At 37.1% G+C, this 18,123-nt stretch overlaps 1 protein-coding gene across 1 annotated transcript; it reads right to left on the minus strand.

Moving 5' to 3' along the window:
* Window positions 1-492: 492 nt before the first annotated feature.
* LOC130589478 (uncharacterized) lies at window positions 493-15,687 on the minus strand. Its single transcript, XM_057390747.1, has 4 exons — window positions 15,435-15,687; window positions 13,504-15,374; window positions 637-1,101; window positions 493-564 (listed from the first exon to the last, which is right to left on the minus strand). Exons 1-4 carry the CDS (start codon window positions 15,685-15,687, stop codon window positions 493-495), a joined length of 2,661 nt encoding a protein of 886 aa, XP_057246730.1.
* Window positions 15,688-18,123: the final 2,436 nt, after the last annotated feature.

Raw genomic sequence — 18,123 nt, forward strand, 5'->3', positions numbered from 1 at the left:
GCTGACACTACAACAGGGGCACAATCATTCTAAAGCTATAACTGCTTGCGACAATTCCTCTATTTCTCTGATAAACGCACGTAAGTATCTATATGTTTCCCATGTGTATTCTAAAGTCATTTTTATCCAAACGTTACGTCTGAACGACCCAAGATGGCTTTTACTAAGTCCAAACGTCACGTCTGAACGACCAAAGATGGCTTACTAAGCGCCTGACCATCCTCTAGAAACGTCAGAATAACGACTGAGACACATGCATATGACACACGGTAGAGACATAATATTAACTTTGTTAAAAGTTCAAAAGCAACAAAGTAAATGGTCACCCCCGTAGGCGATCCAACAGTTCAAACGATAAAAAGTTAAAGAGTTATGGTCACCCCCATAGGTGACCCAAAAGTACAGTACAAACAGTCACTCCCTTGAGTGACCTAAAACAAAGTTTGATTAAAAGTTTGAGCGAAAGGGGCATGATATAAGAGGATTAAGAAATTAAACGTCAGGGATCTTCTCAGCTTCCTTCACCTTTGACACTTCCGCTGGCAAGACAGTGGCTGGAACTTCCTTTTCAGTCTCAGGGTCAGGTGGCACATCTGACGCTATGAACCCGGCACAAGACGGGGCGTTTTCATCAACTTTTGATGAAGAGTCCGCCGTCGCGGCCAAGTCTTTTTCATCCATAAGATCCTTCATTGACCCCATGAACTGGATGTATAGGTCAATGTCCTTTTGCGGCGTCCACGACGCTGTCTTCTTCATCAGAAACTGGTGCATCAGCTTGGCCCTGACGACCCTAGTTGTCAACTCAGCCTCTAGCAGATCCATCTCATTTTTCTGAGCGTCAATACTCGCCTGGAGAGCCGTGATCTCCTGACGCGAGGACTCTTCCAGCTTAGTTGCCCTCTGCCTAATTTCTTCCAGTTCCTCCCCGTTTTTCTTCAGAGTTTCCCTCATTCCCTCCATAGTCTCCTTGCAAGACTCTAATTCAGCGCCTTTGGACTTCGCGTTCGATTCCGCTTTCTCCATCCTCTGCTTCATGGACAGATGACCCTTCAGCAGAGATGAGATCTCCCTTTTTGCCATTAGGAGATGTTGGGAAGACTGCATAGAAGAAAAAGGATGCATGTCATTTAGAGGATATGAATCATTATCATAGCAGCATAGTGTCCCAAACGAAAAAAAATAATGAAGCGAATGTCTATACCTGGAATAGGAGCTCTAGCCCATCCGACATCATGCGAGGAAGAGTATGGTCCTTGATCCTTTCCATAGCGTTGGGAAAGAGGAACCTATCGGCCTCGGGCCATATGGACCTCTCCAACGACATGAAGTCGTTAGGGACGGTCACAGTATAGGAAGGCCCGCTCTTGTCTGGAGGGGCTCGGAAGTCAGTCTTAGACGCGACGTCATGCTCGTCGTCCAAGTGAACGACGACCGCCGTATCCGTTTTGGACGACGCTGACGCAGCGTCAGTAAAGGACTCCCTCTTGCGCTTGCGCAACAGTTCAGCCAACGCCTGCCCGTCCAAACTCCCCCTAGGACGTGACTGAGATGAACCTGTCTAGAAGTGTTTGATTCATCAGTATGAAACCACCCCTGGTAAAGTCCTATCCAAGAGTAAAATATAAAAAAGAAAACGCAGATAGACTAACCAGAAGCCATAGATGAGCAACTGTCTTGAGAAGCAAAAAGAATCCTTCTGAACTGCCTGTCCTCCTCTGGTACTTTCAGAAATTTGTCACAAAGACTCTGAGACTCGTCGCGATGCGACAGTTGTTTAGGGTTAAGACCTGCAGTAAAAACGATGTAAGAGTAGTGTTAACGACGCGACATGAACTTAAAAAGATTGAAAATAAACACACCTTCCGTGTTCCAGCCGCTAACCAAAGACGTCCCAGCTTCCCCTAGCGTCGACCTCTTCACAAAAACAAACCTGTTTTTCTAACCTCTGTCATTCGACTGAACTCCCCCAACCAGAGGTTCTAACCTCGCCTTTGCATGTAGTGCTATCCTATTTTTTGCTTTAACCCTAATCTCATAGTGTAACAGTAGGTCGTGAAGGGTGAAGGCCTCTTCTCATGACGCTGTCACCCTGTCGATGACACTAAGAATCCTCCAGAGTTGGGGCATAATTTGCCCAGGACTGATTTGGTAAATTTGCATCAGATCCCTTGCCAGGGGGGTGAAGGGAAGTCTAAGACCTATTTTGAAAGGATATTCGTAGAGCACCACCCATTTTTGAGGGCATGACTCTGGTGGTTCATCAGGTTCAGCATTCCTAAGGACAGTACTTTCGGGCAAATTCCCTAAGTCTAAAAATCTCAAAAGATACTCTTCTAACATCGTTGACAGTACGTCCTCATTTTCTACCCTTGGTTCTACAGCTTTCTCTTTCCCTCTCGATTTTTCTTGGTTCTTTACAATATTCCTAATGCTACGTCTGCTAGGTGCCATGAGAACAGTAGAAGAAGAGGTAGTAGAGCGAATTAAAGGAAAAAAACGAGCGAAAAGGTGTGAAATTACCTGGTGTCAGCGATCGATTTTTCCGGCGGAGAGAATAATGGAAGTTAAGGGAGTTGCCTTACTTAAGGAAAGAGGAAGATTTGATGAAGTTGGAGTAAGAATTGGGATCTTTAAAAAGCCATAGTTATTTATGCCAACAAAGAGTAATCATGACAATTGAGCCAACGGTTATAATTAAAACGACTATTTAAAAAGAAAACTACCTTTTGTATTTTGAGACTCTTGGACTACCAAAAATAACCGCTCAAACGGATCCCCTTTCCTTCCTTGTGTCCCCTTGGGAATTTTTTCTATAATTTACAAAAACGAGAGTTATCTTATGATTTTTTGATATCTTAATGACTTGGACAGAATTTCATTTGATTTATTGATTTTTCATAACAATTGTCTCATGAGTTTTGTGTCACCCCGATTCAACAATTGGGGGCAAACTGTTATGGTTGAATTTTGTGACAGGATGACATTGACGCAACGACGCGATGACTCGATGACATGATGCCATCTGACATGGCAACGAAGTAATTGTGACCCAAAGACACATCGAAGGACGCGAGATTAGAGCTGGGCATCAAGTGGTAATGGTCCAACTAAATAAGGAAGGAGTATAACGAGCCATAAATCCAGCCGTTGAGGAGCGTGAATCAAGACGTTGGAGCATAAGTGGAAAAGATCTCCCATGATTGAAGCATCAAAGTTAATGTAATAATTAGTGAATTTATTTTTGTATTCATTGAGAAAAAGCCAAGGAAAAAAGAAGGCATATAAAAGAGAGAAATAGGTCATTAACGAGTTTTTTTACGCAACATTATCGAAAGAACATTAGAGAGAAAGACACTTTTGTAATAACGAGTCTCTCCCTAAGAGAGACAAAGAATTATAGTAGATTGGTGGATCTCCATCCACCCGCGGTTTTTACCCACCTTCATTGGGGTTTTCCGCGTCATCATTTTTGTGTGTTCATCCCCTTTGATCCCCTTTACACTTTTTTGTCGTGTCATCTTTAACATAATCTGGTTGAATCGTCCCAAACTTTAATTTCGTCGTGAGTGATAAATTTTAGCATGAACAATACCTATTTGATCCATTGTGAAATGTGTGCTAATGCTTATGACAAACTATTGAGATCTTTGTCAAATTATTTAGTGATAAGGTCTAGCTACTTATCCTAAAAAAGAGATCTCTTTGACAGGTATGTTGAGACCCTTCTCCTTATCTTACTTGGTTAGGATTTTTGCTTGATTTTCTGCCTTTACCTCATCCCTTACTTTCTCTTTGCTTGTACACTCCGAGGACGGAGTTTGTATTAAGCTTGGGGGAGTTAGCATGTGTTCTCTCCATCTCAACATTTTTTTCTCCCCTTTGCATTTAGGTTCTTTTTAGTGCTTATGCATGTTAGGTTTGCATAAAAAAATACAAAAAAAAACATTTTCCTCTTTTATTCTTTTTCTTCTTATTTTTCTGCATTTAGGATAGCTTGGTTGCATGCATGATTTGTGGCTAGAAGTGTTCATGACTTGATTGGAAGACCTTCCCTACATTAGACTTGATGATTTTGGAAGCCCTGTTGTGATTTTAAGCGTCTCTTGAGAACGATAACTTTTGGTAGAGTCTCTTTCAAATTAAGCGAGTTGGATGAATGGATTGCCTTTCCCCTTGTGCGACGAATCCCTAAGGAGGGCCAAGAACCTCGTAAGACTCACTCACAACCCTCACCATTGATCGCCTAACTTGTGACTTGCATTTTAGCTCCCCAAGATTACATAAGATCGAGCCTCTAGAAGAATGATTTAGGGCGTTTCTTTTGCTAGTAATAGGAGTTACAAAACCAAAATCTTGAATACCTAATATCCGCTTCTCAACCCATCTGAGCCTTTCTATCCTATTTTTGCTTACCCACATAATGAGTCATGGCCAAACTTTTCCCAAAGTGGAGTGCATGTCTAGTTTGTGTTGAGTTGAGTTGTTTTGATACTAAGTCTTGGTTGAAAGTGAGTTAATGTGCTAGTATGATTGCAAAAGCTAACAAAAATGGCAAAGGAAATAAAAGAAAGAAAGATCTTATTGTTTGATTTGGATTTTTATTGAAAAAGAAAAGAAAGAAAAATCAAATTGATGAGTAAATGAAAAAGTGAAAAAAGTGAAAAAGAGACAAGTGAAAATCAAGGTTATGTGTGAGATGTCTTCATTTGAGATTAGTGTTAGGACTATCTTGGGGGAGTATTTACCCTAGTTTGTACTCCACTTACCCTATTTGCACCACATTCCTAAAATATAATCCACACCCTTTACCTATCCCCGTTACAACCTTAACAAAGTCCCTTTTGACTTCTAGATTGGACTTGGTCGATTTAGTAGTGGCGGGCGAGATTTTGTGCAAGTCATGATGAGGGTCATCAAAATGTGGTAGAGGCGAGCAATTATGGTTGAGAATCCCTAGGGAGGAGTCAAACTTGGGTCTTGGAAGTGGACAAGAGTGAGAAATCACTCTTGGAAAGCCTTCTTTCAAAAAGACTCGGTTGATCGGTGGATTGAGCCCTTAGAGTCACTCTTGTGCTTCCTAATCATCTTCCCTCTTGTGTTTGATTGGTCTCCTAAATCTTGCTATGAACTCATTTAGCTTGCATGTCATGTTTGTAACCTTGCATTTTAGAGCATATAGGTTAGCTTGTTGCATGTTTTCCTTTTCCTTTTAATCTCTTTTTCTTCTTCTTTCCTTCATTCTCACTGTTGGTTTACTTGAGGACAAGCAAAACGCTAAGCTTGGGGGAGTTTGATAAGTGCGTTTCTAACGCAATTTATGACTTCCTTTAGGCTTGTTTTGGTCCTCTTTATTCCCCTTTCTTCTCTCTTTTTCCTCACTTTTCCCTTCTACTTCATTCACTTGATCATACTTGATCATAGTGACATTTTGTTAGATTTTCGATCTATTTTGATCGAATTTCTAGCACATATGCTTTCACCATGTTTGCTCGTGTTTTTATTGCAGGTATGGCCCTTTTCGGGGCCGAGTTATGCGAGACATGGCTTAAGTGGACGAGCTAGAGGATGTGAGAGATCATGAGGTGCGCCTAGAGTTCCCCCGCACACGTAGGTGCGCCCGCACATATCACTGGTGCGCCCGCACCTTCAGCCGAATTGGGAGAAAAATACAGAACGCACAGCACATGGTGCGCCCGCACCAGCTACCTGTGCGCCGGCACATTATGACGGAAGAATTCAGTCTGAGGCAGAAGACACAGGTGCGCCCGCACCTGTGCATGGTGCGCCCGCACCTGTGCATGGTGCGCCCGCACCTCCTTATGGTGCGCCCGCACCATGCGATCCCGGAAAATAATCTTCGCTTCATTAAACCTTCTTTCTTTTAGTTTTGGGACCTCCGTTTTATTCTAGTTTTTCACACAATATTCTAGGGTTTTGTATTAGAGAGAAAATACTTTAGTTTGATTGAGATTTGAGAATTGTTAATCATAGTTTGTGATTTCCAATACATTCAAGGTACTTTTTATTCAATTTAATTCAAAGTTTTAGTTTTTATTTCATTCTTCCGTCTTTGTTCTTGCTTTTGGTTATTCTAGATCTTCATTCTCTTAGTTTCATAATTGCGATTTTAATCATTACTTAATCATGTTTAGCCTTAGATTAGTCATAGATTTATTGTTTAATTGTTTTAACTCCATGATTAGTGAGTAGTTTCATAATCTAGGGTTAGGGTGAAAGTATGAATTAGGGTTTTAAATGTACTGTTGATGTGATTGTGATGTTTAGAGAAGTTTATGCATTGATCTTGGTGTTTTGAAACCTTAGGATAGATATTGATCACATTTATACTTTGGTATTTTGATTTCAAATGTTCTTAAATTGAATTTTGAACTCTTTTATCATCCCCAATAATCAACTTAATTTCTAGGCCAAGATATTAGGTAGAAATTAAGGGGATCCTTTATTAGGGGTTTTCCGAACTTATTGAATCTCTTAATCAATTAACTAAAGATCATTTGAAAGAGGATTTAGTTGATTGATTAAGTGATTATTCTTGAGGACCATTCGAGAGAGGAGTCAAGTAATTTAGAGGGAAACTAAACCTTGCATAATCATCTCCGTATATCACAATCGCATTAGCATTCATTGGCTATTCTTATTCATACTAGTAACCTTAACTCTAGTGTCTTTTAATTGATATTTAAACTCTTGATATTTGCTTGTTCTTGTTATTAGTTAGTCTTCTTTGTTACCAAACCTCTTTCAAACCCCCAAATACCTTTCAATTAGGTAGTCTAGACTAGATAGACTTTAACCAATCCATGTTTCCCTGTGGATCGACCCTTGACTTGCCCTTACTATTCTCTTAGTAATTGCTTGTTCGGACTTATAAATATTGTTTGGAAAGCGGTTCTTGGTGCCTTAACGACACACCAAAAACCTCTTATCAAACGCCTATTAAAAAAATCCTCTAATGGACAAATTACTCAACCTAAGTTAATTGAATAATGTATTTCACAAGACTTTAAAGGTCATTTTAAATCAACCCATCCTATCACTTTGATATAAAGCAGGTTTTTGATCTTCTTGAGTCTATAATTGCGGAAGAAGATAATAATTATCTATGTAGTGAAGTGGATTTGGAAGAAGTTAAACATGCACTTTTTGATTTGGCTCTAGATTAAACCCAAGACCTGATTGTTTCCTGCCTTTTTTCTTTGAAAAATATTAGACCCTTATAGGAAACTATGTTTATCGAGCAGTGAAAGCCTTTTTCCATTCAGCAAAAAATTTTAAAAGAAATAAATCATACTTTTATCACATTGATTTCTAAGATTGAATCTCCCTCTAATCCAAATCACTTTAGACCAATTAGTCTATATTCTACTATTTACAAAGTCATTTCTAATAGAATAGCCAACAGGCTTCGAATTGTGTTAAGGTGCATTTGTGCCTGAAAGACTAATTCAAGAGAATATATTATTAACAAATGAGATTTTTCATTCTTTTAAAAATAAAAAAGGTAAAAGGGTTGAATAGCTATAGTTATTAAATTAGATATGGAAAAAGCATATGATAGATTAGAATGGAATTTTATTTTTGCCACATTTGAAAGATTGAGGGTTTAGTAGTAAATGGATTGACTGGCTAAATCAATGCATTACCACAATATCTTTTTTAGTTTTCGTAAATGGGATCCCTGGGATAGATTGAACCCATCTATAGGTATTCGTCAAGGTGATCCCCTATCTTCGTATATTTTTATCTTGTGTGCGGAGATTCTAGCCAGGAAACTCCAATCAGCTAGTAGAATGGGAGATAAGTTAGTAGGGGTGACTTTGGGTCATTCTCATGTTAAAATTCCTTTTTTAATAATTGTTGATGACACGATGATATTTTCTAAAGCTAGTTCTGAAAGTTGTATAGTTATTAAAAATATTTTAAATACAGATTGTTCAATGTCAGGACAATTAGTCAACTATAATAAATCAACTTTCTGGTGTTCTACAAACACTAATTCTTCCTTATTGGAGGAATTTGCGTCCATCCCTCAAATGGAAGAATCATTATTTCTTGAGAAGTAATTAGGTTGGCCGATCATAAGTGGTAAAGTAACTAATGATAATTTTGTGGATATTCAAGAAAAAGCTTCATCTCAGTTGTGCAAGTGAACAATTAACTCTTTATCTCAAACGGGGCGCACTGTTTCAGTTCAAGCCAACCTCACAACTAAGGAAAATCATTAGATGCAAAGTTTCATCCTCCCTACAAGAATTCATAGTTCGTTTGATAAATGCTACAGAAACATCTTTTAGAACAAAGATCCTCATTCTAAGTCTCCTCATCTTATAGGATGGGATAAAATTTGTCTCCCAAAAAAATTAAGTGGTATGGGACTTCGTAAAGCTAACACTAATAGTTTAGCGTTACAAATGAAACTATTATGGAAAATTCTGAAGGCTCCATAAAACTTGTGGGTTAAACTTGTCAGTAAAAACTATGTAAAATCGGATAATTTATTCTCTTATGTTACTAAAACAAATGTTTCTTGGTAATAGCGCAAACTTATAAATTTGAGGTCGTTTTTAGGAAAGGTTTAAGATGAAATGTTAGGATAGGTGACAAGATCTCTTTCTGGTTTGGTAGTTGGGTTTTTAAATACCCTTTATCAAAAGTGTGTTTCCCTCTTTTAGGTACTGAAAACCTTACTGTAAGTTTTTTTTTATTATGGAAGATAGAACTTGGGATAAAAGTATGTTATTGCAATATGTTTCACAGGATATTGTTAATAGTATTGTGAATACTTTCATTCCTATAAATGTTATTCCATACTCTCTTGTTTAGGGTTTATCTGCTTATGGTGAATATTCGGTTAAATCGAGTGTGGAGCTTCATCAAGGACTGGATGTGAGGCAATGTGAAAGTATGAATCTTGGATTTGAAAATTAAAAGTCCTCCCTAAGGTTAGATTTTTTATTTGAAAAATTTGTCAAGAGGGTCAACCAACTAATTAAAATTGGTAAGAAATGAGTCATGTTTTTTTACCCCAAGAGTGTGTCTTCTGTAATCATCATTCAGAAGATGTTGAGCATCTTTTCTTCTTTTCTCCGATGGTCTAGGGTGTGAACTCTTTATTGATAGAAAATAATATTAGTTCTACTTTTCCAAGTTGGAGAAATAATTTTACTTCTTTTAAGGATTATGTATTGGAGCTCTGTAAATACAATACCACATACTAAATAGTGATTATTGTTATAATTTGGTGGTTTATCTAGTATGCTAAAAACAACATTATCTTTCGTCATGAATATTATTCCCTTACTAAATTGGGGGAAATGATAAGAGGATATATTAGTTATGTTATTAAAAGTGATCTTTTTTTTCCAATTCTCCTAGTCCCAATAGTAAGGCCAATAGTAATAAAAGAAGGGCCAGAAATTCTACTACTTAGTCTCCTTTTCAGGAAGGGGTAGCTAAACTAAATTTTGATGGTGTAATGGTCAAAGTTCTTATAAATTTGTTACTATAAATAGTAAAGGAGAAATTCTTTTATGTGGAGCTAATGATATTAATCCTTCTAATTCTATTTTAATTGCAAAAGCTTGGGGTCTTAGCTAAGGAAGGAATATGGGGCGCACTTTTCCTAGACATTAAGAAGATTTGGATTGAAGGAGATAATCTCTCGATTATCAATTTTGTGAAAAAACTGTTGAAAATTCCTTGCACTATTAATACTCTTGTTTTGGATGCAGCTGAAGATTTGAAAAAATATGAGATGGTCCAGGTAGACATCATGATTAAAGAAGCGAACATAGTGAATGTTGGATGGCTCATCGTAGGCACCTTGCCTCTAATTTTTCATACTGGTTTGATTCTCCTGACGTGTCTTTCTCTGTAATAAGCCATAAGAATGCTTTAGGATGGCCCATTTCCTGGGATCCATCCTAGTTTTTCTCTCCTCTTAAAAAATAGCATCGTTTTAGTATGATGTCAAAAATAAAAAAAATTAGTTTAATATATTTGAAGTACAATACTAGTAGACTAAAATGCTTTAAAAAATTAAAAAAAAAAATTAAAATGAATAAAGGAAAATGTAAATAGAATTCAACTTAAATTTAAAAGCAATTACCTTACATGTAACAGAATTTGAAGATGAATTAAAGAAGAAAAATGTAAAAGAAATATTAAAAAAATAAACTTTGTATCTCATGGGATTTGAACTCAAGTCTTGTGGGTGAAATAACACAACTAACAATCAAATTATAGACACATAATCGTGTCTCCAAATTAAATGATCCAATGATGAAACATATCGTGGTCTGATTGGTCCGACCCAAGGAGAGACCAGTCTGAAAAGCCATCCAAAACTATTTCTAAAAGTGTTCAAGTCCTATTTTGAACCCCAATTAATTATTCCTCATAATAATTGTTGTATTTTATTATATATTTTAATCAGATTTTCGGAGTCTAAAGATAAAAAAAAAATCATTAAAACACGTTTCCCAAAAGAGTTGTCAAACCGTGTCAAAAAGCAACCGTGTCAAGCACACCAATGTGCGCCTGACACGTTGCATTATGCATCACACAAAGTCCGGTGCTTGGCGCACTCCTTTGTCTGATGCGCAGTTTTCTTTCTTATCGTTTCTAAAGCGCGTACGATGTGTACGATGTATATTGGTCGTGCCGCATTAGGTGTGCATATGCACAGCCTCCTGGCGAAGCTGGTGCGTGAAGCACAGTTTCCTTTTTCTCTATAAATAGCTCTTGAATTTAGTACGATTTTTGAACAGTTTTTCACATTTCTTACACTCGATTTTTACATTACGACTTTGATACTTACGAACCTCTCTACAAAAACTTCACTAAGGACCCATACTTTCATACTTTTCAAAAACACAAACATACAAACACATATTTTCAGACATACATACACATTCAGATTTTCAGGTTTCACGATTGCTCGTCCCGAAGGTTGTCATTCTCATAGGCCCAAGCCACGGTATAATCATGAGAGTCCTTGAATAGATTAATTATTTTTATATTGAAGTTACTACTCTTTCTTTCATGATGTAGATCTTTAATATAATATCGTTCTATTGTACATTCTAATCACTTTTGTTCCTTTTTATTTATTATTCATATATATGCATGTTATATGATTATCATGATCTAATGCTTTCATCACCCCCACATGTTATTATTGTTAATCAAATACCTAAAAATTATTCTAATATTAATCTAGATAATTTGAACAACCTGCTAGGTTTCCTGTAATTTGATTGTCTAATAACATGTCACTGAAAAATAGTCTTTTTTATGTGTCTCCTGAACCAACCTAGACTAAATTATTTTTATGGTGCATTAAAATATTTTGTGGTTATTCTATTGCATAACATTGACATGAATAGATATTAAGTTTAGGTTAGAAATGGATGACATGGTTCTTGACCGTGTTCGTACCCTCACCCCCCCCCCCCCAAAACTCAATTCTTGGTTCATTGACCATCTATGGAGTCAAGACGAAAAAATCTACATTGGATAAGTCTCAAAGTTGTCCTTATGATTTTCCAATATCCAATTAGGTTTATGAGTCTTCATTTAAAGACTTGTTAACAACTTCAAATCGTTTTTCGAAAAACTTTTACAATGAGATAGTTAAATATGCGCTCATCCCGCATAGGTGAAATAAAAACACGCGTACACAAACCAAACTAGTATTTATTACCCCATTGTATCAATGAAATTTGTTGGATCATCTAAGTTTTAGTGTCTATTGTATCAAATCAATCATCTAAGTTATAGTGTCTATTCTGAATCTTAATAAATTAAATTTAGTGTTAAATATGAGTAACGAATGTTATGCCATGATCATATAACTCATGTATGTAATCCCCATTGTAAAATGAGATTCGTTGGAGAAAATCACTTGAATACTTATAGCTAAACCTACATATATGATCATTGGCTCCAATCATGCTGGAAATCATACCCATGGTTCTGCAAAAATGATGTTCTAGAAGTTAGAAATATAAAAAAATCCATATAAGTTTGAGAAAGGAAATTTATAACTGTTATTCAATGAAGTACACCCATGTACAACTTGTATGTGTATAAAAAGTCATGTGAGTGACAAAAATTACAAATACTAAAACGAGTCGACTGAAAAAACATCTCAAAAATACAACAGAACTATTCAGAAGAGGAGTCACTTGAGCAAAAAAAATATTGATAAAAGAAGTGTATAAAAACTCATGTGTGTGAGAAAAGTTACCAAATAAGAAAACGATTCAATTAAAACGAAGTATCTAAAAAAAACATGTTACATTAAATGAAATAGATTGGTATAGCTTTATAGGAGTTTTCATTGAAAATATTATGAATGTCATAATAATAATAATTTATAGAACACAAGATGATTTTTGTTGATATTTTATTCCGAGTTATACTTATACTAGATCTTAAACGCGTGAAGATTGCACGTGATTTTTTGTTTTATGAATATAAGATTTTATAATACAGATTTTATAATACAACTTTGAAATTGTGGTGTAAATATTTGTTACTCCTTTCTTTTCTTTTCAATCTATACACTTTCCTTGTTGGTATTCTTTTTAATCTATACATTGTTGCCTTTTCTATTTTTAATAACATATTCCATCTACTTTCTCCTCTTTATCTACCCATGTCATCCATTTTTCTTTGGAAAAAACCGGGTTTTGGTAATTGACAATAAATTCAAATAGTGAGTTCTATATAGATGTAATGAACTTATAAATGATGATGTTTTGGAAAAATATAGTGAAATTATAGGTGGAGCATTTAATTTTAACGTTTTAACATGCAGAAAGATGTGGGTTGTGTAGTATATATCGTGACATCACGTGCTTTACCATGTAAAAAGATGTAGTCTTCTGCATGATATACTAGGTGTCTGAATGATATTGTGAGCTTCTACTTGATGTAGTGATTGTCTGAATGGTATAGTGAATTGTTCATAAATGATGTAGTTTATGCATGAGATAGTATGCGTCTAAATAATATAATGAGTATTTTCATGATATAGTGGGTTTCTAAATGATATAGTGAAGTGTTTAGAAATGATGATGTTTCCATGATATAGTACGTTTATTAATTTTTTGCATGATATAGTGGAATGTTCAAAATTGATACGTGCTTTTAGGTTGGTGCACACTAATGTTAACGTGAACCGTGTCCACATAAGTGATATTGCTTTTTTAAATACTATAATCCACTTTTTAGTTTCTCTGTCTCACTTTTTAGTTTCTTTGTCTAACTTTTTAGTTTCTCTCTCCACCTTTTGAGTTTATCTCTCATACTTTTGGACTTCCTCCTTTGGTTTTTTTTTTTTGGCAATTCAAAATTATTATTGGCTACCAAAAAAAGTTAAATACAAACTAAACAACTTTCCCAACATCTGGGGAAAGAGCTCACCAACTACATGTTTACAAATTACAAGAGTAGCAAAGTTCTATCTCTTACATCACATCTCCCAGCAACTTTAAACACAATTTCTCTAATGGCTTGACTTGCTGTTAAGCACTTGCCACTATAAACTTTTTGATTTCTCTGAAGCCAAATCATGTAAACTGCCTCTGTAAATAAGCTAACATACAGCTTGGTTGTACGACTCCTGCTATGAGCTTTAGTTGCAGCTATAATTTTCTCATCTTGGAACCCTTGTCCACGTCTGCTTATCCCCAGAAGTTGAAGCAAAGTCCTCCACACCTGGTCTGCATACTCACATTGGAAAAATAGATGATTTGCTGACTCTAATTCCTTCTCACAAAGGTAACATCTCCTGTTACATTGGATGTTCCACTGTTGGAGTCTATCAGTGGTGTACAGTCTGTTCTGGACTGCCATCCAAAGAATAAATTTACTCTTTGGTGTTGCCTTGTTGTTGCTGATCAGTCTCCTCCACTCCACTATATCTTCAGTCTCCACAAGCATTCTATAAACAATTTTGATACTGTATTTTCCTTGCTGCAAAATATTATCCCAGCCTCCTAGATCCATCAATAAATACCTACTGTCAATGATTTTCCTAAGCAACCAAGAAGTGTTACTAGTAATAGTAACACTGTGAATGTTCCCTCTTTTGATGTAGTAAGCATTTACCCATCTCACCCAAAGTTTATCAGTTTTAAAAGCCAAAGCCCACAGGAGTTTCAAAATAGCAGCTTTATTCCAAATTTTCATATCAATCAAGTTCCAACCACCTGCTCTTTTTGGTTTATAAAATTGAGACCAAGCAACAGGAGCTTTGTGAGATGGATTAGTCTCACCTGTCCATAAGAATCTACAACAAATTCTCTCCACAGCTTTAATCACTTTTTTTGAAAGAGGGAAGATATGGGCCCAGTAGTTTTGCATACTACTCAAAATGGCTCTTATAAGCTGCATCCTTCCTGCATATGAAAGAAGATGAGCCATCCAACTTTGTGCTCTTTCAGTGATCTTCTCAATCAGAGGCTTGCATTGCACAAAAGACAATTTCCTAGAAGTGAGAGGAATCCCCAAGTATTTAAAAGGGAGATCCCCCACTGGAAGTTGAATAGCATCAACCAATTGTACTGCTTCAATCTGTGAAACTCCAGCCACAAATAGACAACTTTTATCCACACTTGCTGCTAAACCTGAAGCTTGTGAGAAGTTTTGAAAAGCAGGCATAATTTTAACAATAGAGCTCATATCTGCTCTTGCAAAGAGAAGCAGATCATCTGCAAACATTAGGTGGGTAAGGTGAATTTTTTCACACTTAGGGTGAAAATTAAAATCAGGATTCAACTTGAGTCTACCCAAACACCTACTCAAATATTCCATACAGATGGCAAACAAGAAAGGAGAAAGAGGGTCTCCCTGTCTTATGCCTTTTTTTGCTTTAAATGGCTTAGTAGGGGTTCCATCAATGAGCAATGAGTAAGAAGCACTTTGCACACAAGCCATTATCCAGCTAATGCACTTATGAGGGAAGCCTAATTCCCATAGCATGCCTTCTAGGAAAGACCATTCCACAGAATCATAGGCTTTCCTAATGTCCACCTTGATAACACATCTAGGTGAGATGTGAGATCTCCCATATCCTCTGATTAGCTCTGTAGCTAGAATGATATTGTCTGCTATGTGTCTTCCAGGAATAAACCCAGATTGAGCTTGATTAATCACCTCCCCAATAACCTGATGAAGTCTGTGAGTGATAACCTTGGATATGATTTTATACAATGTAGTACAGCAAGCTATAGGCCTATAGTCCTTGGCATATCTTGCATCAGCTTTCTTGGGCACCAGTGTAACAGCAGTTATGTTTACAGGACCATGAAGATGGTCATTTTGGAAAAATTCTAGCACAGCTGCAATAACATCATGTTTAATGACTCTCCAGCTTTTTTAAAAAAATAAAGCATTAAAGCCATCCATTCCTGGGGCTTTGGAATCCTCAATATCCCACAAAGCTCTCTCAATCTCTTGTGGACTCACAGGCTGGCTTAAGATCTCTTGAGCTCCAGAACTCAGCTTAGCACCATCTCTAACTGTTGGGAGATCAATACTGGGTAACTCTCTAGCACAAGTGCCCAATAAATTCTCAGAAAATCCCACCAGTTCCTGTGTGATATCAGCTTTGCTATTCAATAGCACATCATTCTCTGTATACAGAAGAGCCATTTTATTCCTTTCTCTTCTGATCTTCATTGCATTGAAGAATAGCTTGGTATTGGAATCACCTTCCTGCAGCCAAGTTATTCTAGATTTTTGCCTGATAATACTGTCATCAATTCGAGACCAAAATCTCAATTGTTAACCACACTCTTTTTCTTCCTTCTGCACCCTCTCATCATGTTGTATTTGAGGAAGAGCCTGAAGAGCAGCAAGCTTTCTTCTAAACGCCTCCACTTTCAATTGTGCTTGAGAGTAATGTCTAGTATGAAGAGCTTTGAGGGCCACCTTCACTCTCTTTAAATTATTCCAGACAAGTTTCATTTTATACCTCTCTTGCCCTTCTCTCCAAGCAGTATTCACTGTCTCTTCAAACTCCTTATGCTCACACAAAATGTTATTAAATCTGAAAGGTCTGCTGCCTTCCTCTCTTGGAGCTTCTAAGTCAAGAATCAAAGGGGAGTGGTCTGATACTCCATTTGGCAGGTAATTGACTTTCACATCAGGAAACTTAGTCATCCATTGAGCATTAACAAAAGCTCTATCTATTCTACTAGCAATTCTAGTATTCCCAATACCTTTATTATTCCAGGAATAATAAAAGCCCATACTTGGAGCTTCAATTACATTCCCCCTCAATATAAAGTCTTCCATATCTTGAGTTTCAGCCTCACTTACCATGGCACCATTAATTCTATCTTCCACCTGATAAACTGCATTAAAATCGCCAATGATAATGCAAGGTTTATCACAAGTGGCAATCACCTCCAATAACTCATTCCATAGGCTCTTCCTATCATTGATAGTATGTAACCCATACACACTAACTAAGATAAACTCCACAGTTGCATCTAAGCTAGTAACCTCAGAAACCATAACCTGCTCTGATTGCTTCACCACTCTGAAGCAAACCTCAGCAGCTTGCCAACCCACCCACATCCTACCTCTAGGAGAAGAAGAATAGTTGCAGCACCAACTCCAGAAGCCTCCCAACTTTCTCTGCACTTTTAACACATTTGTCCCTCTAACTCTTGTCTCCAGTAAAGTACATACTGTAATTTTCTTCTCAGCGAGGAAATGCTTGATTTCCTTTATTTTAATAGGGTCATTTAAGCCTCTAACATTCCAAGATCCCACTATCATTAAGACAAATAAGGGTTTGGTCCCTTAGCACCTCCAGTTCTCCCTGGATCCTGAGTAATACTGTAATCAATCATTCTTGAAGCATACATTGGTAGCTTCCCTTTATCCTTTGTCTTTCTAGTAACCACTTTCCATCCACCTTCTGCTTCCATTTCCTTCTCTTGCTCACCCTCTTTTGTCACTACAGGTGTTTGAGTAGGGGTAATTAATTTGCTAGGATCTACCTCAATAACAGGACCCCCACCTAAGTTAGGATCTACTGCTAATGAGGGACCATCTGCATCACAATCACCCTTATCACCTGCCTCAGCCACTTCCTGTATCTGGACCACTTTATCTTTCTTCTGCACCCATTGTTTTTGTGGGATTTTTTGCATTCTATTTACCTTATTCTCACAGTTATGTCCCACTGCATTACATTTCTTGCAATAAGCTGGTAACCAGTCATACATCACTTGCTGAACAATAGTCTGACCATTAGGGTCAGCTATTTTCACCACTTTCTTCACCTCCCTAGTCACATCCATCTCCACCAATATCCTTGCAAAAGACACTCTCAAAGCCTTTGAAGTACATTCATCAGCATATAAGGGTACCCCTATCAGACTACCAATTCTGCTTAGTGAATCCTCACTCCAACAGTTCAAAGGTAGGTTAGGAAACTTTATCCATATAGGTATCACCTTCAGCACTTCATTATGAAAATTAAAACTTGTTGTCCATGGCTTGACAATCATAGGCTTACCATAGAATAGGTGAGGGCCTGCAAAAATTACATCATCCCTACCTTCTCTACTACCCATTTTCACCACAAAATACCCATCTTCATGTTTAAACATCTGAGGTTCATTCCCCAGATTCCAGTTCGCCATAATAAATGATTTTAGTGCTGTAAGTGTTGGGTTTTGGCCAACAACATACACTATCACAGCATTCATCCATATTCATTCATTTTATCTACCTCAGATTTCTCTAGTTTAGCAATAGAGACTCCATCAACCACAGTAGGTGCGACAAATTTTAAACCCATACCTCTATCGGAAATTTTGCTCTGAGCTGTAAAGGTCTTCCAATTCTGTCTTGCTTCTTCCCCAAAAACAACTCCTGCAGCAGCCTTAGCCTTAATCGATTCCGGCAACGTAACATTTGAAGGACTCAAAGTTACTGTTCCATTCATTTTCTCCTGAACCTCAGCTACTATAGCTTCCTGAGCTTGTTCCTTTTGTTCTAGAGGCTGTACCGACGCCGGCGACCCATTTTCCGGCACAGTTGCCTTCTTCTTTCTCCCCATGGGAGCAGCTT

This window comes from Beta vulgaris, chromosome 7 (genome assembly GCF_026745355.1).
Source record: "Beta vulgaris subsp. vulgaris cultivar EL10 chromosome 7, EL10.2, whole genome shotgun sequence".
Taxonomy (NCBI): domain Eukaryota; kingdom Viridiplantae; phylum Streptophyta; class Magnoliopsida; order Caryophyllales; family Amaranthaceae; genus Beta; species Beta vulgaris.

Bases quoted from the DNA above. Each gene is read 5' to 3' on its own strand.
- LOC130589478 (XM_057390747.1), bottom strand. From the start codon at position 15,687: ATGGCTCTTCTGTATACAGAGAATGATGTGCTATTGAATAGCAAAGCT. The intron at 15,375-15,434 runs GCTTTAATGCTT...ATGTTATTGCAG, and splicing joins CAAAGCCCCAGGAATGGATG to CTGTGCTAGAATTTTTCCAA. The intron at 565-636 runs GTTGATGAAAAC...GAGACTGAAAAG, and splicing joins CGGCGGACTCTTCATCAAAA to GAAGTTCCAGCCACTGTCTT.